The 23,504-nt window shown below is 37.9% G+C and overlaps 1 protein-coding gene across 1 annotated transcript in view; it reads right to left on the bottom strand.

The window, feature by feature from the left end:
* The window catches only part of LOC111568578 (contactin-associated protein-like 4), a 188,509-nt gene that overhangs the window by 117,467 nt on the left and 47,538 nt on the right, over positions 1 to 23,504 (bottom strand). The window contains exon 3 of the mRNA XM_055014360.1: positions 9,391 to 9,584. Within this exon, the coding sequence (XP_054870335.1) occupies positions 9,391 to 9,584 (194 nt within the window). The remainder of the gene's footprint in view (positions 1 to 9,390; positions 9,585 to 23,504) is intronic.

Here is a 23,504-nt window from a genome sequence, read left to right as displayed (position 1 = left end):
TTTGTTCTAAAATCTTTCAACAAAATTTGGAGTGAGAGGGAGGAATTGATCATCCGTTTCTCTGGGCTGGATGTCTGATGGATGGCTTCCCATCGCTCTCTTCCTCCCCTTCCATCTCCTCCATCTGGCTATCTATCCTAATGACATGCCTCCTTGAAGTTGACATGCAGGTTAACTGGCTCTCCCAGCGCTGAATAAAAGCTCAGACACTTAATTAACTTATTAATTCCTCTGTAATCACGAGACACAGTGCAGTTGGATCCAATCGTTTGATAAAAAGAGACTTCGTGTTCAGCTGAAAGAAACTGGAAAAATGTTGAAATGCAACCTTGTGAATTCACTTTTTGATTTTCTTGTTGAAATAAGTTTTTGTGGTTGTTTATGGGCGCAGAACTTTTAACTCTTGGTCTTTTGAAACATTAAAAAAAAAACCTTGTTGAGAGTTTAATTCAAAAACTGGTATTCCTCCGGTATTCTCCATTACCTTGACATTTATAGATGCCTCACATACACGTGAATGCTAAAAGTTTAGTATTAAATTTAAACTTACTGGGAGTTTAAGCAGAAAAACATCATGATTTCTGAAATTCTTGCAGCAGGATGACACTGTTTAATGGATTCTAAATGCTTAAAAAAAGATTAATTGCACTGTTTTCTGATCTGCCAACTCTACGGTCAAGGTTAGTTTTGGTTTATGTAATTAAAAATGTTTGGTTACGGTCAGAGAAAGACTTTGGAGGTGTGAGTGCAGGACAAAAGCTGCATACAAAGGAGAAAAAACAGGAAATAAGACTCAACTTCCCAAACATTTGGAAACATTCATCATGTTTTGTCAGGAAAAATGTTTACAATGTTGAGATAATATATCAAAGGTCACATTAAGTAAGTTAGGTTTGGCATCAGGGAATGACCTAATGTACTTTAAAGACAAAAGATACATGTTTTATCATTTAAACCTTCTGCTTTACTAGTAATTACACCAAAATGTGAGGAAGTGGGTGTCTAGAGGAAACTATTCAATTTTCTCAATTATTGGAATTGAGAATTACATGATTAATGTGTTGATTATTTTGCTGGCAGTTATATTTCCCCAAAGAAATTCATAAAGTTACTTCAAAGGCTCATTTTCATGTGTTAAAAGCATCAAATTATTATATTTACAGAGCTAAAAACACCTAATATTTGACGTTTTCACTTAGGTTTGGACAAAGACTTTTATTCTAAAGGCAAATAATAAATTACTCAACTAATTTCAATCTGTTTCTTTTTATTTAGATTACAGTTTATATTTTGTACATATGCTATTTTATTTATGTATTTTATTGTAGACACTATTCCTTGGCATCAACTAATTTCTATTTAATTACTAACCTCTCTGTAATTGTTTATATTCCACTAACCTTTGTTTATTGTACTCTTGCAAAAGAATTTCCTCTGGGATAAATAAAGTTGATCTTATCTTAATCACTGCAGATATAACTTGCAAAATCATTGTTTTGGGGATAAATTGTATTATTTTGTATCATACCATCTAATTTTACTAACCTTCTTTTTGCAGTAACGTTCATTAAAAAAATGCAGGTATCATTTTCCTCTGCAGAAATGTGTGTTCACTGCTACAATAAATGTTGTTGTTTGCATACAGTAAATGAGCAGAAATTTCGAGGGTCAAGGTTGCTAGTTTTGTTCACCCGACCAGCAACCCTGAGCTCCTACTGAGGAGACGCAGACGTCTTGTAAGAGGACAAGGATATAATTTGGGGCTTGAATTCATGACAAATACAGTTTTTTCTCCTGAAGAAAATCACATGTGGGTCGTTCCAGAATTGGACTTCAAAATTTTTGAAAACTAAACCTTCTCTTTTACGATTTTCTGCTCCATATTCATCAATAATAGGTAATAAACTATCAAAGGCTTGATAAGCTCATCTTACACGTCAATGGCAAAATTTTTCTTCCATGTTTTATCTGTTGTTTGCTAACCCTACTCTAATCACAGCAACAGTGTTGCTAATCCATGCTAATGTTAGCTTTTTCTCAGCAGTAGAAGCTAGATATTTAGCTAACTGTTACTGCTGACCAAGAGGACAAACTGACTGATGGAAAACAGTAAAGAAAAAGTAAAAAGAATTTGTCTTATCCTGATAATATGAGGTAGCATACCATGTGATTCACTGTTTTTTCTTCTACCAGCTAAAAAAGTTATGATAACAAGGTCATTGTGGGACACGTTCCATGCATAATAATTATTATTTAAAATATTATATTGATTAAAATTTTTTTTCCCACAATTACAAGAGACAGTAAAAAAATAATACCAAGGAAAGGAGATTTAAATTTTCTTTGAACTGTTTTATCTGAGATTCAGTTTGGTCATCAGGGGGGTTGGACAAGAGAAAAATAGCATTTTAGGGGGAACTCCAGACTTAACAAAGTAAGAGTAGTTTCTCTGTATGCAGTTGAGTTCTAAGTGTAAAAAGGTGAGATGCTGAGCGGATCAACAAGCAAGACAAGATGTGTGGACATACAATGAAGAGTATCAATAGTGAGAAGAAAGATGCGGATAAACAGTAAAGAAAGCAAATAAGAAAAAAAGACAAATCAAGCCATAGAGTAAATCTGAGAAACAGAGTAAAGTAAAAAAGAGCAGGACTCCTTTCCTCATCTTCAGCCTTCCAGGCAAGAGGCAACAGATAAGGAGGAGACAATAAAGAAAAGATGGATTGCAGTATTTCCAAGCAGCCACAGGCTTCTGAGGAAAGGGAGGGAAACAAAGAAGAAGACGTCCTCAGAGAGAAAGAGGAAAACAACATATTTCCTCTGATGGTCTTCAGCCCACTGTGTTGAGGCTGATCCAGCAGCTCTGCCATCAACTTCCTCCTCTCAGAGACTCTCTGAACCTGGATCAGGAGCTCAGGAACACTTTGAGATGTGACCGGGATTGTGCAGAGATTAAGTAGAGCGTCAGATCAACATGTTTTTAAGTTGTGAGGAGACGTTCACTGCTGTGGCTGACAAATCCTGTTGGGAGGCAACTTCCCTTTTCATCACGCAAGACTAGAAACTGTCAGCGGTAATAACAAGAGGTCAGCTTCCTGGATAAATATGCTACTTCCTTTACTTTAAACTAGGGGGATGCGATTAAAAAATGTCTAATTAATTAGAAGCTTTGTAATAAATTAATCGTGACTAATCGCATTTTTGTCAAATAGCCATATTTGACACAATAAGCAATTTTTCAAAGTTTTTCAATTCAAATAAATTTTGATTGACGACTGAACCGATGAATAGACATATACATGAACTTAAACAACAAAAATGTTTGTTTCATTTATAATTATCTGCATTTTTCATCTATCTACTACATTCATAGATTACTGCAAACTCAAAGTCCAATTATAGCGATTATTTTCAACATTTTAAGGCTTTTTATTAACTCAAGCACCTTCACTGTCTTGAAAAGTGGTCTATTATGGGATGGCTACACCGTTTGCCTGCACCAAGACTGTCGTAGTTAAGGTTAGCTCTGGTGCTAACAGCAACATGTTTTGCATTGAGGTGATACCGTCGGCTTGAAGTGCCGCAGTTACAAGGAAACTTGTTGTTGCACAATTTGCACAAAACCATGCTTTTATCCACGCTGCTATCAGGAAGTTATTTAAAAGAAAACTCTCTGCCCAACAAGCTCAACGTGTTCTCGTCTTACTTCACTGTTCAACAAACTTTCTTGTGCGCTGACGTCACTCTCTTCGCAGTTGGCAAACAGACTTTAGGTTCGTTACCGCCACCTACTGGGCTGGAGTGTGCATCAGTGTTACTGGTGTGCCAGAAATTAGGGGACTGAGAAAGATGCGATTAAATGCGTTGTTTCTTTAAAGTTCTAGCCCCTCTTTAAAACCTACTTTTTTTCAGTCTGTCCTTTCTGTTCTGGGCCCGGTTTCCTCCCAGGCTGGAGGATAAAGCTCATGGATGGATGTATTCTCTGGTGTCTGGTTGGTAGTTGGTTGCAGCCACTTGACCAGTACATGACGTAGCAACAAAAATTCAAATGCCAATGTTGGATTATTGTGCCTTATATAACTCTTGTTTATTAACCCGTGTTCCTTTATTGTAGAAGTTTAGAATAGTTCACATATATATATATATATCAGTAGCTGTAACTTAGAGTATTATACTGTAGTGGAAAAGCACTGGGAATCTGGACCCAGAATTCTGTTCTGTTCTATTCAATCTTCTGCTAAATAAACATTTGTAGTGAGACCTAAATACCTTCTCCTATTGCTTCATTCAACGAACATGCAGGAGCTATCTCACACATAATCTATTTTGGTGGTAGATTGGGATTGAGCTCCAACACCAACAACTAATTCAGGAAGACAGTGTTTCAACACCGAATTGTTTGAGTTTTATACTGACAGAGCTTTTATCAAATCAAATTCATCCATAAAGCTGAACGAACAACTCAAATAGCAAACCATAAAGACAAGTCCGGATAAAAAGATGATAAAATTATATATATAAAAAAACAAAGACACAGCTAGATTCCCTTAACCTGGAAGTCAAAGTGTCATGCTCAACTTCAATCAATTGCCAAAGAAGCAAGTCTTGGGCAGCGGCTTTAAAGTTTCTGAAGTCGGAGCAATTCTCAGAATTTCGGCCAAGTTTGAAGTTTTAAACAAGTTCCTAAGAGTCAACAGTGACTAACAACCCCCTGCTGGATGGGACTTTAGTCATTCTTCTGGGATTGGGATGGGACAGGAGTATCTCTGTGGGAGTGGGACGGCACAGGAGTGAAAATCCATTCCCGTGTAACCCTGTCCTTCTCTGCTCTCTCAGAAAAGACCCTCAGTGCCGAGATTAGCCGGATTCCCTCCACATGAGGAAATTGCCTGAGCTGAACCTCTAATCAAAAGCTCCTCTCGGCAGCGCTGTAACAATCCCGGATAAGTGTCGACACTGGAAAAGGGAAAATTTCCAAGTTTGTCGACTGTTTGATCTGCCGTTGGAGCCATTGTGGTAGAACGCAGGTAGGAAGGCAACATAATCTTAACCGGCTCGCAGTGCTGACAGGATTAATCACAGCTTTCTGCACCAAAAACTACTTAGTATTCCGGAGCTTGTATGCTGAAGCATGTACCGCCACTACAGAGGGACAAATACAAGCACAGCATGACACTTGTGGAATGAGAAAACACTGAGGGGAAGCGCCGTGTCTACGAGGAGGTGGGAGGTGACGCCTCGCCGCCTCGGCTGTCCATCTTACCGATTTCTTCATTAATCAGCCCGAAGGAGCGGCTGAGCCTTTTTACTTCATGGTGTATGTCGTTGCCATGTTTCCGCCTCTTGTTGCTCGAAATCAGTGATGGAAAAAGAACCAAAACGACCCACAAATAGAACACCACTAGTGAATATTACACTCCAGTACACGGTTAAAAAAAAATGTAATTTTTTGCTGTTATTTTACAGAGATTTGCTAAACTAATGATAATATCAAGTAAAATTACAGAAAACAAGTATTCATTTATGTGTCAACCTAAAAAAAATGTGAATAATGTCCTCAGAAAAAAATCTGTATTTTTACAAATGATTCTTTCTTTTACAGCATTTAACTGCAAAATCACCCCATTTTTTAAAAACTTATTTAAATGAGCAAAAATACTGTTATTTTACAGATAATAGATACTTTTTTTAAAGTAATTAGTTTTTTTGTTGTTTTTAGAGTCAGTGTGTAGCAATTTTTACAGGATTTAAATTTGTACAAATATTGTGATTTTACAGCTATTGCAGCTATTTGAAAGAAAAAATATCTATATTAAGGATTGAAAAATAGCAAATAATTATTCAAACTCTTATTTTACAGTTTTCCCTGTTTTGTCAAATTACAATGTCTGGTAAAATCACAGGAAAAAATGGTAGTTTACATGTTGACAGAAAAAAAACCCCACAATGTTCACAGTGAAAAGCTACATTTTTGTAATTTTTTAACATTTTCTTTTACAATGTGTAATGACAGAATTACACAGTTGATTTTTACTGTATTTAAATGTGAAAAAATACTGTTATTTTACAGATATTTGCAGTTGTTTGAAAGAAAAATTATGTATATTGAGGATTTAAAAATAGCAAATAATTATTTATATTATACTAATAATAATTACTCCCCTGTTTTGTTAAATTACAAAAATATCTTTAATAATCACTGAAGAAATGTGGTAATTTACATGTTGACAGAAATAAAAGAAGCCAAAACTGTAAAGAATGTTCACATTAAAAAGCTACGTCTTTGTAAATCGCAATTAGGTTTTTTTTTACAATGTGTAACAATACAATTGCACAGTTTTGTTGAATTTAAATCAAATAAAAATATCATTATTTCACTGTATTCCAACATGTTGTTTCTGGCATCTCTTTTGCTTTTTCGATTTTCACAGTTTGCATTTACAGTATAGAAGCAATGAGAAGACCAGTGGAGCAATAACTACTGGATTGTCACAGTGCAAACGGTCCATAGTTTAATCTACACCGAGCAGCAAAGTGAGACCAAGATAAAAAGAATTTGAGTAAAATAAGTTACATGCTATGTGTTATTTTCATTTCTTCATTTCTTCATGTGGAATTCTGTAAACTATTCCGATTTAAATCAACAGTTGAATAAACTCGAGCTTTCATGAGTTTTTTATGACTCTGTGGTAGCGTCTGCTATTTTCTATGCAGTGGTCTGCTGGGGAGCAGGGAGCACTGAAAGGGACAGAAAGAGACTAAACAGACTGGTCAGGAGGGCCGGTTCTGTCCTGGACTGTTCCCTGGACTCCATAGAGGAGGTGGGTGAGAGGAGGATGTTGGCAAAGCTCACATCCATCATGGACAATCCCTCTCACCCACTGCATGACACTGTGGGGTCTTTAAGCAGCTCCTTCAGCAGCAGACTAAGACATCCACCCTGCAAGAAAGAGCGCTATCGCAGGTCCTTCATTCCATCTGCTATAAGACTTTACAACATCAGCATCACTGGCTGATGTTAACATAAACTGGACTATATCATTACCACCCCAAACCATAAAATTTGCACTGACATTCTTGCACTGCACATCTCTGCACTTTTAAACTTTATTTTTATTTTTTCTGTTAAGCCACTTTACCCTCATCTGTCACCCTTGTATATATTGTAAATATTATTACTATTGTTCTATTATTCTTTTATTCTTATCACTATGTCTACTGTTACATAAGCTGCTGTAACAATGTAAATTTCCCCTGGAGTGGGGAGAAATAAAGAACTTTATCTTATCTTATCTTATCCAAAGTTTGAGGCTACAGAGGGTTTTTTTGGACTGATTTTCAGCATTTTTTTGGTTATCTGTATTTTTTTTGCTTTTTTTCAAACTGATTTCAGATGAAACTAATTCATTCAAAAGGATGCTGCTTTGGCTCTGATGAAGTTGCTTCTATCTGTAGTTACCAAACAGTATCCTGTATAAGCCTATCAACACTGAACGATAAAGGTTTTCTTTGTTTGTGCGATTTTGTGTTATCTAAATTCTGACAGTTGCAGTAAATATATATGTTATCCAAATATCAGGTATCACTTGGCTTGATTATTATTGTTACTGGCCGCAAAGAAAGTCAGTTAACCCCTAATGTACGGTCGACAGTTAATTTTTATATTAATTCATATTCCAGTTCCTTTTACAGTTTTTATGCTATTTATTATATTAGGTAAGAAGTGTTTCAATCAGGAGTATCAATACCATCCATCAGGAATAGAAAGATGAGCTGTTATCAATCACATGATCGTTGACACGTTGCATCCACTTTTATATTTCTTCGTGTTTCTGTTCAGCCCCCTGTTTAAAAAGTTAGAAAGAGCAAAGAAGACAAAAAGTGACAGACGTAACATGAACTAATCGCTGCACTTGACAGCTTCACTGCTCGTGATGTGCAGCTAAATGTTTCGGCTGCCGAGTCAGCAGAGCTCCAACGTCACCTCATACATTATGAATTCGTGATGACTGAGTTTATCTGTGCAGGATGGATGGAGCCACGCAGCGCTGCACAGCACTGCACATGAATCAAACACAGCAAAGCGTGTTTGTTGATTCGTCAGGGGGAAACAGTCGATACAAGGTCGAAGAGCAAAACACGTGGAATGAGATGTCCATAATCCCTCTGTTGTGATTGGGGCTGAAACGATTTTTGAGTTATTCAAGTAATTTGATTACTAAAATACCTCGAGGCAAAATTCTCTGAGTCAAGGCTTCATTCAATCCACTCCATGCTAGACCCCAGATCACTAACAATTCTGGACCCAGACTTCATCCTATATGGACATGGACCTATATTCAATAAATTATAAGGGGATTTTAAATTTGACAGGATGCTTCTATTTTAACTTGCACAGCTTTTCTAGTATTTACGGCATTTAACAGATCAGAGGGCTGAACTATGAAGACAGTTTGACATGGTCAGGTTTTCTTTGTGTTAGTCGGCTCAACAAAAACTAAAACCTTTGCCAGAGTTAACAGGTATGAAGGTGGTTTTCAACTTTCTTTGTTAACTCAGACTTTCTGATTCAAACTCGTCCACACAAACAGGAGCATTTAACGCATCATTTGACTCGTTTTCTGCACAAAATGAACCGATGGTGTTCAGCTGCTTCAGCCAACAGGTTGTTTTAATGGAGAACAATGAGGAATATAAAAATCCATGACGGTAAAAAGCTGCACCTGAAAATTATGTAAGACAGTAATGCTGGTAAAAAACTGTTAAACATGCGTTAATGTATTTATTTTACCCATCAATACAACTGATTATTAATAACAATCAGCTGCACAATAAAACTATCAAACTTCATATACTTAAACATGGTGTTGTATTGAACTGCATGTAGGTCTGACACTGTGTCACAATGAAAGAAATCATTTTAATTTGTGGCCAAATCAAAGTGAAACTAATGTTACTGATTGAATATTCTCTGTAATTATTACTAATAAACTAAACAGTTTACTTATTTGTGTTCTATCAGCTGCACTACCAGCAGTTTTAACAGACCAAACATAAAAATATATTTAGGTGATTTCTGCATCAGCAACTAAATACATGTGGGGTTCCCATGGCTTTAGTTTTAGTTAAATACTCATTTACTATAAATGTAGAATACACCTGTACTATACTATATATGTACTATACACTGCAGATGTTCGTCCGTGTTCCACCAGGACGGTTATGTCTGTTGCACAGCGCACTCACTTCCGCTTTTGATGCCTTAACACACGTGCCAGGCGTGAAATCCAACGCCAGAATAATCGATAGACTACTCGATAACCAAAATAATCAATAGCTGCAGCCTTAGTTGTGATAATTGTGTTATTGTTTACTACAGTGCGGACTCACCCCGATGCTGTCCTCCTGTCTGTACTGCTTCCAGTTGTGTCCAGTGTCGCTGAACATCAGCAGGTAGGATGTCAACCAATCAGAGCTGCCGTAACGACCCTGTGTGGCGACGGCGGTGATCTTGGTCCGTTCGCCCAAGTCGACCTCCAACCACTGATATCTGTCTGAGACGAGAGGAGACCAACCTCCGGCTCCTGCAGAGAGACAGAGACAGAGGGAACAAAAACAGCGTACAGAAATGATTTATTAGATTTCCATCTAGGTGGGATGAGAGGAAATAAGTTCTGGTCGGGACTAAAAAATGAATTGCATTGCTTGACCTTTCATTCCGAACTGAAATCCCACATTTCTGTTATGAAACCAGAAAGATGGAAATTGATCGAACCACTGCAAACATCTTTAACTCCATTCTGAAGCTGTAATGAGATATAAATCACACTTTGGGAACTTTTCTGAGGAATTTCCAAAAAAAACCTCAGATTTGCTGTGACCCTCAGTGCCATCAGGAATGTGTTCCTCTTAGTAACTCTCTAAGAAACAGAAGCATATTTACGGCTAACTTTTGAGGTGAAGTCAACATTTCATATTCTAAAGCAACATAAAACAATCTCCAAAAACAGTAATCGGCAAATTACCCTGAGACTGAAATGTCAGTACAGTTTATAGATGGACATATTTGTTGTTTTAGTCAATATTTTATATATGTGAAATTGTTTCATAAAAATATGGCCACAAACAAACATGATAGTAAAGTAAACCATACTAGAAGGTTCTCTGTGCAAAGGAGTAGTTATGATTGTTTCCTAAAATCCATACAGGCTACAACTGGCTGATATCATTTCCTATATGGATCAATGAGATGACGTGGTGCCAGGCACTGATTACTTTTACAGATCCCCTTAAGATTTCTTTCCTTTCCCATATTAAATATCATAAATAAAGGAGCTGTGTTGCAATGTATCGATCTGTGCTCTGGGTCACCGGGTCGGGATGTTTTCCCACAGAAAATAAAAAAAGGGATCGATGAGAGCGAGCTGAATTATTGATCACCTGGAAAAAGTGGAAAAAGTCAGCTTTGTCAGAAGGTTCGCAGCCACTGTGACTCAAATTACTGTCAACAAGACGCTCGGATGGATTACTTAAGGAGTACAAAGTAAGAGGCACATATCTGGTTGACAGTCAGCATAATTAGCTATATTTCACTTGTCTGAGACAGGATGAGACAGAACTTTTAATTCATACATCTGGCAAAACAGGAATCAAAATGAAGGGCTTTACTGGCTCACTACACAAGTCGTGTATAGGTTCATACATTTTTGTGGCTACTGGTGGATGTGCTGTTGTGATTTCTCCAAACTGAAGGACATCAAATTGTGTGTCAGTCAGCAGCTGAATGATCCAACCTTCATGTGGAAGATCATCAGTGGTGATGAAAGGTAGGTCTGCTGCGGCCACCATCAAGAGAAGAAACAGAAGTTTTGAGTCGACAGTTTTCTAAAAGCAGACAAAAGCGTATCGGGTCAGGATGATGCTCGATGTTTTCTTCCCCATTCCTGTGGTTGTGCACCACGAACAGCTCCCCATGGTCGGACGGTAAAGGAAGAGTTCTACTGTAACTTTCGAAGGTGTCAGTGGAGAGCGTTTGGTGCAAATGAAGGGTTTGGAAGCAGAGTGGTCTAACCCACTTTCTGTAGCTTTTGAGAAAAGTGGCTTCAAAGTTTTGTGTTTTCAAGAATGGTCTAATATTCCACTGTAACGTTATATTTGGTTTGTGGGTTAGACCACTTTGCCACTACAATCTAGACCATAAAGTATTACAGAAATTATATAAAACTCAGTTTGGAAATTTAGTTGGGTTCGACCACTCTGCTCCTAACCCTCTTGAATGATCTAAACTGTGGTGCGATGGCATGTTGGATCCCCAGTGTGCTTACATGCATGGCGTTTTTGGGTCACAACAACTCAATCCTCACTCTCCACCCATCCTGCCCGCTAGAGTCGGCTTCCTGTCACTTCTTGAAATTCAAGTTGAAGGGTCGCCATTTTGACTTTGACTGAATTTCAAATCTTGCAGGAGCACTTGGAGCAGTGTATCACTGCACCATGAGACTGTTTCGACAAGGATGGTAGCCGAATTTGAATGAGTTTCCGTTTTTACAGGCACAGTCCCAGAACTTTTTGATCCACACTCATAAATATTTATGAGGGTGGATTTATCTGATAAACACCAACGGGAAGTTCAGACAAGACAACCGTGTTGCATATGCGTTCACAAACTGAGACTTACACTTACCAGCAGCAAACTTTGGACCAGTCCAGACAATAGATGGGCATGATGGCACTCCTGAGGCTAACAACATTTTCAAATAATCTTGTCTCTCATTCAAGGTTTAGTTAGAACTCTGGACTAGTGTAAGATTAAAAAAAAAAAAAAAAAAAAAACAAGGATTCACATAGGGATGCAATTTTCATAAAATTTCCTGAATTAGCCTGCAGCATAAATAAATCAATAATCAAACAATCACTAACACAGTATGACTACAGCAGGTATTACATGTTCTCAGTGCTGTCATACACCACTAGGACTGCTTATGTCATACACCACTAGGACTGCTTATGTCATGTGTAATTGAGGGGAGTAGAAGCAGAGTGGTCGAACCCACAAATAATCCAAACTGAGTTTTATATAATTTCTGTAATATTTCATGGGCCAGATTTTAGTGGCAAAGTGGTCTAAACCCACAACCCAAATATTTTGAACTAATTTTTCTCAAATGCTACAGAAAGTGGGTTACACCACTCTGCTTCCACACCCTTCAACTGGCCGCTCAGTTGACCACTGGCTACAAGTAACACTGAATAAGTGACATCCAGCACCACAGGACACTTTCTCATGGTTGCTCTTTACTAGCTAAACTCCCAAAATGCTCTCTGCTTGCCAACCAAGGATAATAGCTAATCTACAATAAACATTTTCTGATATGCTTGTCCTTTGTCTTCTGCCTTATCGGTTCATATATTTTTAATCGGTTGTAATTTTATCAACAACTATGAGATTGTTGATTAATCATTAACATCCTAGAATTACATCATAGGTCCACTGATTCTTCGACTGGGCTGCCCAGTGGCTTAGTTGTTAGTGCTTTCACTTTGCAGCTAGAAGATCCCTGGGTTGACATCCCTGCCTTCCTGGGATCTTTCTGCATGGAGTTTGCATGTTCTCCCTCCGGCTTCTACCCACAGTCAAAAAACATGCTGAGGTGAATTGGTAACTCTAAATTGTCCATAGGGGTGAATGCGAGGGTGATTGTTTGTCTGTATATATAGTCCTGTGATAGACTGGTGACCTGTTCAGGGTGTCCCCTGACTTCACCCTAAGTCAGCTGGGATAGACTCCAGTCCCCCTGTAGCCCTAATTAGGATTAAGTGGTGTATAGATAATGGATGGATGGATGATTCATCGACTGACAGATGGAGCTAACTGTATTTAAACATTTGCAGTGGGAGCACTAAGCACTAACCTGATCCGTGTTGGATTGATATTTTAAGACAAGTGGCTTCCCTGTGGTGATTTTAAGATTCACCGTGTGCACCCCGGTCGAAGTGTAAGGTGTACACGGACATAGAAGTCATTAAATTTTAAGCTAAAGATGTGGAGTAAGGTTAGGTTTAAGGCAAGGAAGTGAATCCAAGTCGATGTAATATCCTCTGAAACCATGCACACTCCTCACACTGCAAGCCCAAGTGTGGGGTTTGTTGACAGAAGTCTACCTGCACAGATAAAACTGCACAATAAACACACTTTAAGATGCAAGAAAGAGCGGCAATCTGGTGGAAAATGTTGTGTCAGGCCAAACCGACGACGCAGAGCTCAAACACCAGATGGACGAATTGTGAAGGAGGAGGCTGCTGACCGGAGTCCCGCTGAGTTGCACAAACACACATATGCAGAAAGCTGTACAAAACACAAACACACTCGCTGCCATCTCTCCATTTCTTTCAGCAGTTCCGAGCCAATATTCCGTCAACCTGCTGCTGTGCCGACGAGCTGAAATGCCTGAACACAACGGCTTTTAAAAGAATTTATTTACCACCTTCGCCATCTGAATTTGTAGCCTACTTCGCAGCACTGTGACAAAATCTAAACCAGCAAGTTCTGTGTTTCCAGATGGTCTCCTTGTCAGATTTGGTGCTCACGTTTCCTTAAATACCTGCTGTCAGACGACATGCTGAATCCAAGCCAAACACAGCTTGCAATGACCTGCATCATCTACGAAGGCATGCAAAGAGGAAGAAGACTGCCAGCAACTTTTACATCACAGAAGACATCACAGACAATCTCGCATGCCAATTCACAAATCCTCACTTGTGTGTTGAACTAATGCTATTATATGGTTACAAGAAGCTTTATATTCTCCACAGTGCGGCAACTTTTATTTTTTAGCCGAAACTCAGCAATGAAAATGCATCAGTGCCGCTCTGATGCTGGGTCAAGGCTGATCTTTAAAGAGCTAAAGGCCAAAGCTAATAAGCTCTTGACTAACAGACGTGTCCAGTGGCAGCAGAACAGGGAAGTGGAGATGCTCTGACCTTTAGTCGTAAAGATTAGACTGTGGAGAACAAGATAAGAAGAAAACAACTGGTGTTGCAAAGATTTACTGTGTCCGTAAAACTGCAACTAATATAACGGAGGTGAGCTGATGGTGATTGCCAGTTTAAATCCAATAGAGCTTTCTGGTTTTGTTCTCATTCAGTATCTCTCAAAGTACCAGATTTAGCCTTCCACAATAGGACGTAAAGGTTATCGAAGGTCGGCAGTGTGACGAATCACATGTATGCATAAATGGATGGTTTTGCCAATAAGTCTTGAGTCCTGGAATTCATGTGGATGTGAGTTTTGAGAGATTTATACTGTAATTTTTTAAAAATAATGCACGGTTATTTTGACGATTTCTCAGTTTTGTTAAATTACAGATTACAAATTTAAAGATTTTTTTTTTTCACATACACTAACAGTCAAAGTTTGGACACACCTTTTCATTCAATGGTTTTTATTTAATTGTTTAATACCCTGTAGATAAATACTGAAGACATCAAAACTATAAAAGAACACATATGGGATTATGTTATAAACAAAAAAGAGTTAATCTTCAGTATTAATCTACAATGTAGAAAATAATACAAATAAATTAAAAAGCATTGAATGAGACGGTGTGTCCATATTTTTAAGGATAGAGGAATTTTGAGGAATGAGGATTGAAAGAAGGTAAATAACTTAAGCTGTTATTTTACAAATTTTTCTTGTTTTGTTAAATTACAGAACATGCTAGTAAGATGACAGGCGAGAAAAGTGTTAAATCACATTGTAATCTTAAAAAAACAGGCTAAAATTGTCAAAAAACCCCACTTTTTACCATAAAATTACAGTTTATACTGTATTTAAACATACAAAAAAAATTCTGACAGAAAAAATGGCTTCTTTTTTTGTTATTTTACAGAATTTCACTGTTTCGGTGAATTACAGGAAATATCCAGTAAAATCACAGAAAAAAGAAATAATTTACATGTTGATTGTAAAATGACAAAACAAACAACAATATCAACGGCAAGGGTAAAAACTGCACATAATGTCCACATCCTGAACCCGTAGTTTTTTTTTACATACAGATTTTTGTCACCCTTGCCACCAGATTTTTACTGTTTTTTTCATATATATATATATATATATATATATATATATATATATATATATATATATATATATGTATATATATATATATATATATATTTGTGACCAACAGTGCACCACAAAAACTGCTCAGGAACAGTTAACAGAACAAAACAAAGAGCCCAGAGCATCAATCTGGCATCCACATCCACTTCAGTAGATCCCAATGCAGCTGATAAAATACGACAGAACAACTCAACCCAAAGGATCCACTGCCAGACACCACAGGACACCCTCAGAGGCCCCAATAGGTCAGTGCTGTTTTGGCAACACAAGGAGGACTTACACCACAATAAACAGATTATTTTAATCTTTCTTCTGCCTTATTGTCTATCATTTCTTCACACAAATCAAACAATCAGTGGTTGAAGCTGCTCCTTTTTCCCTTTGCTTCTTTCAGGGAAGTTTCACTGACTGCCAAACTCTCTTTTGCAGACCACACTGACAGTTTCATACATCCACCTCTGGGAGTTTCCTAATACAGTCTGACCTCTTGAGCCACTGAGCGGCTCCAGTGGAGCAGCTCGAGGGCCCTTCAGTGGTGGGAATGAGGTGGAAGCAGGCTCTGCTTTTACAGTGTCTCCATGTGGATTTATCCTGCCAGTCTGGGGATCACCATTTGCAGTGTTTCTCTCACAAAGTACCTTCCAATATTGAGTTTATCATCCAAAATGAGTGTGTAAATACATTAGGCAAGTAAGAATCTCTAAAGGTGCACACAATAAACATAACTTTTATACAGACAGGTAACAAATTAAAGGAAAAACCAACAAAAAGTGTCTTTGTACAGTCTTGAGTCACCACATGCTGTCAGAAGAACTTCAAGCATCTTGGCATTGATTCTCCAAGTCTCTGGAACATTATTTTTCCAAAAGACAGTCCCTCATTTGGTGTTTGGACGATGGTTGTGGACACATCAGTTTAAAATTTACTATAGCTGTTGATTTTGGTTGAGATGCAAAGGCCATAAAATATGATTCGCATCAATTTCATATTCATTAAACCATCCAGTGACCTCTCTTGCCTTGTGGATGGGGGTTGGCATCTTGGAAGAGACCACTTTCATCCAAATAGAAATATTTCATCATAGGATGAAGTTGATTACTCAAAGCAGCTCTGTATTGATTTGCAGTGACGGTTTCCTCTACAGGATCAAGTAGAACCAAACCCTGCCAACAAAATGTCACTGGATCTCCTCAAAGTAGAGGTCAAGTGTTCAACTTCTTCCTTTAATCTGTCACCCATCTGTGTGTCTCTGAAGTTGCAAACTCTGTCAAAAAGTCATGAGCAAAATCTGAAACTATTTGCATAACAGTAACGGATGGAAACTTGCAGCTTTTGTAGATTTTCTCAAGTAAAATTTGTGCTACATTAGGACCGATTCTGGATGCCTGAGTGGGGCCTTTAAAAGGAAAAGTGCTTTCATGCTAGATCTTTCAGGTCATATCACCATCCACACTGAAACTACAAGAAAACAGCTGGATCTCTCCTTCTTCTTCTCACTGTTTCTGTTGGAATTCAACAAAACTCTGCATCACACTCATCTGGTAGACTGTGACAGATGCAAACTAGCTACTTTTAGCTCATTAAAATGAAACAAAAGCCGACTTTTTAACTTTACCACCGCGAGCACAGTGCCACTATGATGGATATTCAGGCTCGGTGTGAATGGAGGGACGAACAGAGAGGAAAAAGACGTGATTTTTAGAATTAGCTGGCCGAGAGTGAATGTAGTCTTTGTCTGAGGTTAATTGTGAAATAATATGGGGTGCAGCCAAGTACATCAGCCAGTGGATGGATGGAGGGATAACTAAACAAACTGAAGAGAGAGAGAGAGACAGAGTGAATGAGAGAGAGAGCGGGAAAAACGACATTGAGAGACAGACAATTAGGAAGGTAGACGGGGAGAAGGGCAGAGAGACAGGCAGCTAAAAGGCAGAGGAAGGCAGCTGGAAAGACATGTAACAGACTGATACAAGTGCCAGGCCCAGAATGAGCAGCGGTCATTTGCATGAGAATACAAAGTCTGGAGGGTAATTTCAGCAGCCTGATAACATGTCAGCCGGACAGAGGGTCCAACAGGACGCTAATGGGCTCAATGCAGCACTGACAGCAGCAGCAGCAGCAGGCTGGAGAATACTGCAGGTTTTCTGCAGGAGGAGCAGAAAAAAGACTTTTCCAAATGAGACGCTGCAAAAAGGGCACCTCGAGAAAGTGAAAATATCTGATTTTAAGATGATTAAATCTTCAAAACAAGCTGTAAGCCTGACGCTGACACATGAGCTCCTTTTTAAAGCTGATAAGAGGACTTGGGAGCACACTGTTGTTTATTTACACATTAGGCAGAAATAGAGCAACATTAGCATTCATTTGGAGTCATCTGGTGTGAGTCGAACATTCACTCTCTATTCATGTCTGCTTTTGGTCTCCAATAAAGATTTTAGCTGCCTGTTGAGTCTAAACAGATAAGAGAAACTATATTGATCCCTCAGTGGGTAAATTCACAAAAATAGGGTTGATAAAAGCAGTTATTTACAGTTCTTACTTCAATTTTCACCATTACAATGAATTAAATGAAAAATGAGTTTGAAACTTTCATCATCCATCTTTTTAATTACTTCATGAATAGACAATCACCTCTAAATCAAAATTTTAATTGTTCATGTTTGGGTTTTTGCCTCAGAACTAGACTTTTGAATGAAATTATAACAACTCAATATAAATTTCCATTTGTAATTTGTATTCATAGTTGGACTGAACCTAATGTGAAAATAAACTCAACTGTAAGCTCTTAGGTGAACTTTTATTTATATGGTAATCATCTATTCATAATCAGTTACTTGTATTTTTATTCCTTTTTAGAGAAACTGAACACTTCTTTGCAAAGAATGAAGCTACAATCTGATAGATCTCCTAAGTCAGAGTAAAGAATGCAGATTTACAGTTTCTGATATGGTCAAACTCATAGGTCACACTTGTCAAGCCATTTGAAACAAGCAAATGGAAAAGAGTTTTGTGTCATCCTATAAAGAAGCTGTCATTCTATTTCTTCTTTTTTGGGGCTCATGCTGGACATATTTTTCCTTTCTTGTATATTAAGCCATAGGGTGCTACATTCTAGCTTACAGTCCAAGGATAGATTGCCACATAAAGGCTTGTGATTGACCAGCAAATGTTGCGTTTAGTGGATAGTTCACTGTACTACCTGAGCCACTGTACTACAAAGAGCCACTGATAGACACCTACTGGAACCACAGGCTTTTGTTGCTCAGATTAAACAGAGAATCAGCCTTCAAATACCTTTTTGAATATGTTTTATTTAACATTTTATTGATGCCGACATATAATGTGCTGATTAATTTTTGTATGGTCAGATGCGCTATGTAATAGACTACATAATGTGGTTGGCACAAAAAACAGAAATTAAAATTTAGAGCTCTTTGTTTACACCTGTTGTCACACAGAAATGTGAAAAAGTCACAAAAACAGCCATCAGATGTTCCACTGGGATGTAAGAACACACATTTGCTGGCCTGAGGTCAGTAAGACTCACTCAAGTCATTGTCATGGTGCCCATTGCTAGCAAGCCCCCCAAAATGTACAGTATTTAACAGTAGGAGGCCCAACCTGTTGGCCAAACCATGTACTACAGCTAGTCAACAATACTTGAAGTGTGTGTTATCTTTAAAAATGTTCATATTAAATTATTTGGATCAGAAGCATAACAAAAGAAAAGAAAAAACTTGATTGGGATATCCCTATTGCAAAGCATTACGTGGACCCGAAGAGACCAAACAGAATAAAGTTGTTGACCATAAAGTAAAGACAATGAGCTAAAAGACACAAAAACACTTCGTAGAACTGTGGGGAATTGCACAGTCAGGTGATAACTCTCTGCGGGTTCATCATTACAAAGAACACGTCTTACACTTTTTAAAGGTCCATTTAAACCAGAAAGAAATGTGTGGCCAACATGGATGAAAGAGAAGTTTTTCAATGCTTAAAAAAATGGATCTACAAATCTGTGACAACTTGAAAAACACAATCTGCTGCAGCTGTTTTTTTTTTTTTTTTTTTTTTTTTGAAACTTTCTTGGAAACAAGGATGTTTTGCTTCATTGTCAGACATGTGGGTTTTGTGTGTTTATTGTAATTATGCTGACTGGAAACAAGAGTTTAGAGCACTGCAAATGGTTTCCATGTAGAAAAAAAGAACTTTCAGTTGTTGAACTTCTTGGAAGTCACAGAGCATAACTACATATTAAGATCAATACCTGATTAATTGGCTGCTCTTACATAGTAACAATTTACAGGCTCCAATTAAAGATTAATTCTGCCCTCGAATCTCACTCTGGGAAAATGATTGCTGCGGCACAATTACTCCTTTCAAGTACATTTCAGCATAATTGCAGTGGCATCACCGAACTGTCAGTGTCACCTGTAGAAAAGGGAAAATGTTTAAACATGAAGACTGCTATTAACATTTGGCAAGAGGCTAACAGAGCCGACTAAATTAGTTCTAACTGATGAAGTGAAATGCAACGTAGGAGATGGACAGAGACACCCCGGCTAAAGGAAGAGAGGCGGTGGAGAAGCGAAGCCGAGAGAAAGATAGTGAAAAGGAAATAAAAATGGGACACAAAGATGACGAGAAACGAGTGGGAGGCAAGAGGGAGAGGAAAGATAAGAAGTGAGAAGTGAAAATAAAGAACCAGTGGAGAAACTGGAATAGTTGAGTGATTCATCCTCCCTGTTAAAAATGCCATTCATCCCCAATCAATAGACTATCGAGGCTTTTTGTCCACTTGTGTTGCCTTCAGACCTCCGCTGTGATCAGTTACATCAGGTTAAAGTGTGAATGTCAAGTCTTCAGGTCACAACGCTGCAGAGAAGCAGGACTACTGCTGGGCTTCAAAAAGTAAGAGAGAAACTGAGTTAGGAAGTTTCTGTTTCCCTCAAGCATGGCCACAGTTTCTTTTTAGTCAATCTTGTGCTTTCTTCAGTATATGTATTCAGAAAAGTAAAAAAAGTCCTCCATGTCTGCAGTGGTTATGGGCTGCTTGTCCACACTTGCTTTATAAATGGTAGCATTAGTTGGTCCGTTTACAGCTTCGGTTTCAGACTAAAATATCAGCTGTCCTAGGAGCTTCAGTAAAAAGACCTACTTAACTGCAAGGTTCTTAGAAAAACCTAAAAGGATGGATGGATTACAAGGGTTACAATAACCTGGATGACTGAGAATCTACATAGAAATATCAGCTATGTGATGCTTTTTCGCAGAATCTTGCACAAATTTCTAAAGTACAAATCCTGTTAACTTTGGTGATCCCGTGTCATCTTCCATCACCACGAGGTTTACGTTTGTTGTAGGGATCAACTGCTATAGTTTCCTGTTATCAGTAATCAAGGTGAAAGAAAACCAATCATTGAAACCAACATATATTTGCAGCAAAAATGAAAATCTTGGTGCCACAATTTAGAATACCACAAACTCCAACAAAAAAAAAAATGCCTTGGTGTATTTATGTGAAAGAGAAATTCTGAACATTCATCCTGTTGACATGTTGTTACTTGTCAAAGTTATTTATAAAGCACATTTTAAACAATGGGAGCTGAAACAAATAGCAGAGCAAAAAACCCCACAATAAAACACAATAAAATAAAAGTAATAAGATAGTAATGAGAAATGACACAACACAGCAAGAGATGAAGTCAGGTTGTCAAGCAACAAAAGAGGCAGGTTTTAAATAGCGATTTGAACATTTCTACAGTGTGAGCAGTTTTAATTTGTAACGATAAACCGTTCCAAAGACTCAGCTATGTCTGTTTTTGTGTCTGGATCTTGGAAAAATCCAAAAGCATCTGGTTGATCGACCTCAGTGCTTTAATCTTGGTATGAAGATGCAAGACTTGTGACATGTAACCAACCAGACTGAGACCATCCAGTCCACTGTCTAACTTGTACTTCGACATTCCCGAGCTAACTGGCAAATATTAGCATTCTAACACAGTTTCCTGAGCTGTCTTTGGGTAGATCTTTGAAGATTTTGCCAGTCAAAAGACCAGCTTATCAAGTACATTTACACAACATTCAAGACAAATTTGCTGCAACAGATGCCTATGTATCATGAAACATGGCACTACGATGTGTTGTTACACCTGTATGAAGTCAATAATATAACATGATATCTAGACGATCCTCGCTGATTATCAGTAGCAATGATGTTTGAATGTGTGTAATGGTATAGATTTCTTATTAAGGTGCACTGCGTAGGTCGTCTTCCAAGACTTTGATAATCTCTGTTCACTTAGCGGGTTAATGAATTGAGAGCGAAGCTGCTCCTCAGAGAGCGACTGGAGAGGGCAGAGCGTCAGCAGCAGCAGGAGATGGAAATGAGATGGAGGCATTCATTTATTCATTGATTTCTTCAGCAAACAGCTGGGATCGCTCCCTGGGACCCTGCACCAGGAGCTTTCTTATCTACCCACTACATACTGGAGCTAGATTAGAAAAATGCACGAAGGTTACCGCTGTCAAGGTATTATTTGTTCAGCCATTTTATGTGCCGTATAAAGTAAGAAATCCAGCTTTGTAAGCCCATAGTGATACTGCAAAATATTGTTGTTGGTTACAGCTTTTTACTACTATGTTAGATTCCGTTAATCCATTAACACCAAGCACCTTCAGATAAAACTATATTTTAAGGTTTCAGTTTATGGATTTTTCTATTACAAGATTTTCCAAAATGTCTATTCTATCCATATATACAGTATGTCCTCATACTCCTACAAATTTCCACAGCACCAGCAGTTCATGAAAGTTTTACTTTCTGCTAATGTCCTGCTGGTGAACCAGTGGGTGGTTAAAAAAAAAGTGCCTTCTTTATTTCCACATCACCTCAATTAGTATTTATGCCTGTACATTGCTGACATAGTCGAATATATGTGTGCATACAGCAAAAAGAGCTAAGTGGCAGTGATAGTAATGGCAGCATTGAGAGTTTTCAACTGAGAAGTTACTCAGAATATTAAATATCTCCTGACCCTTCTGCTTTCTGGTCTACTGAGGGTCCCGGTGGTGAAAAATCTCTCTGTTTTTCACCACCTCTGCCTCTTTTATGATGAGTTTCATCTTTTATTACTGTAAAATATCACTGGAAAATATTTTTCAAATTGGATTTTATACGACTGGAAAGCAAATCTTGAATATTTTGATCAATAAGTGGCTGTTCAATGTTGAAATGTGGGACCAAAGTAAAATAAGGTCCATCACACTCCAGTTTATTTATTTCATCCGAGCATTGGCAGATATTACACAACTAGTTTGAGGTAAAAATGCCTTTAAAACTTTAATATGAAAATGGTCTTAGCTAAGCCTTGTGATAAAATAATCACTTTATCAATGGCGAGAAGGAAACAATTCAGTTGAAAGTTTGGCAGTCGACCTTTAACACATTAGATGGAAGCTGCCATTAAAGCGCTTGACACTATTCAAAGTTTGGTGGCATGAACAAACACCAAGTACGTGTTCTTCTTGGTTAAAGAACAGCCTGTCATACTTGGTGAAGGCTACAGCAAATGGGAAACAGTAGGTTTTTCTTTTATGTATGGGTGTAAATGTATTAATTTTTGTATTTTTTATTGGAGTGTCAACATTTAATTTATGGCCTATGTCCTTGATAAATAGGATAAAGTGATTAAATTCAATGTAAAATGGTTAAATTCCAAATAAACCTTTGTTTGTCCTGGTTCTCATTAAAAGAAATAGTTAAAATGATTAATAATCACTGATTTCAACAGAAAATAGCATTGTATTGTTTTAACTTTTTCAGCTGCATCACCCAGCCCTCGTCCAAGTTCACATTTTTCATTAACAAGTTTTAACTGCACCATCGTTTCATATCTCTGACATCTTCAGGAGGCCTTACGCCTTGTAAAAGTTAATGAAAGACCAAGAAATGTCAGCTCCATTACAGCTGGGTGACTTCAGACCAGCAAGTGTCAGCACAGGGCAAACATGCAATTAAGCTCTTACATACAGGCTTTGCTACACAGCCTGAGGTGTCACTGCCTACTTCTTACAACTAAAAGTAGTAGAAAGTCAAGACAGATTTGATGAATTCTGCTCTAATATTCACTGTCACACTAAAAAACAATGCAATGTGCCGGTGAAATACACAGTACGTCGTTGCAGCTGATATAGGTGCAAATTTAGTCTGTATTCAGAATCAGATCAGTGAAACAAAGACAGCACACGGGCTCTATTTTGTTTTCTTAAAGTCTCAATTATTAAACGAACAGAAGACTGAAGCCTTGTTCTTCATGCTCGGCTTCCTTTACTTTCCCAGGTGGTGGAAATCATTCAGATCTAGATTAAACCCGTCTCA

The sequence above is a fragment of the Amphiprion ocellaris genome, chromosome 10, assembly GCF_022539595.1.
Source record: "Amphiprion ocellaris isolate individual 3 ecotype Okinawa chromosome 10, ASM2253959v1, whole genome shotgun sequence".
Taxonomy (NCBI): domain Eukaryota; kingdom Metazoa; phylum Chordata; class Actinopteri; family Pomacentridae; genus Amphiprion; species Amphiprion ocellaris.
The sequence above is the reverse complement of the archived record's forward strand: the minus strand, read 5'-3'. Positions and strand labels throughout refer to the sequence as shown.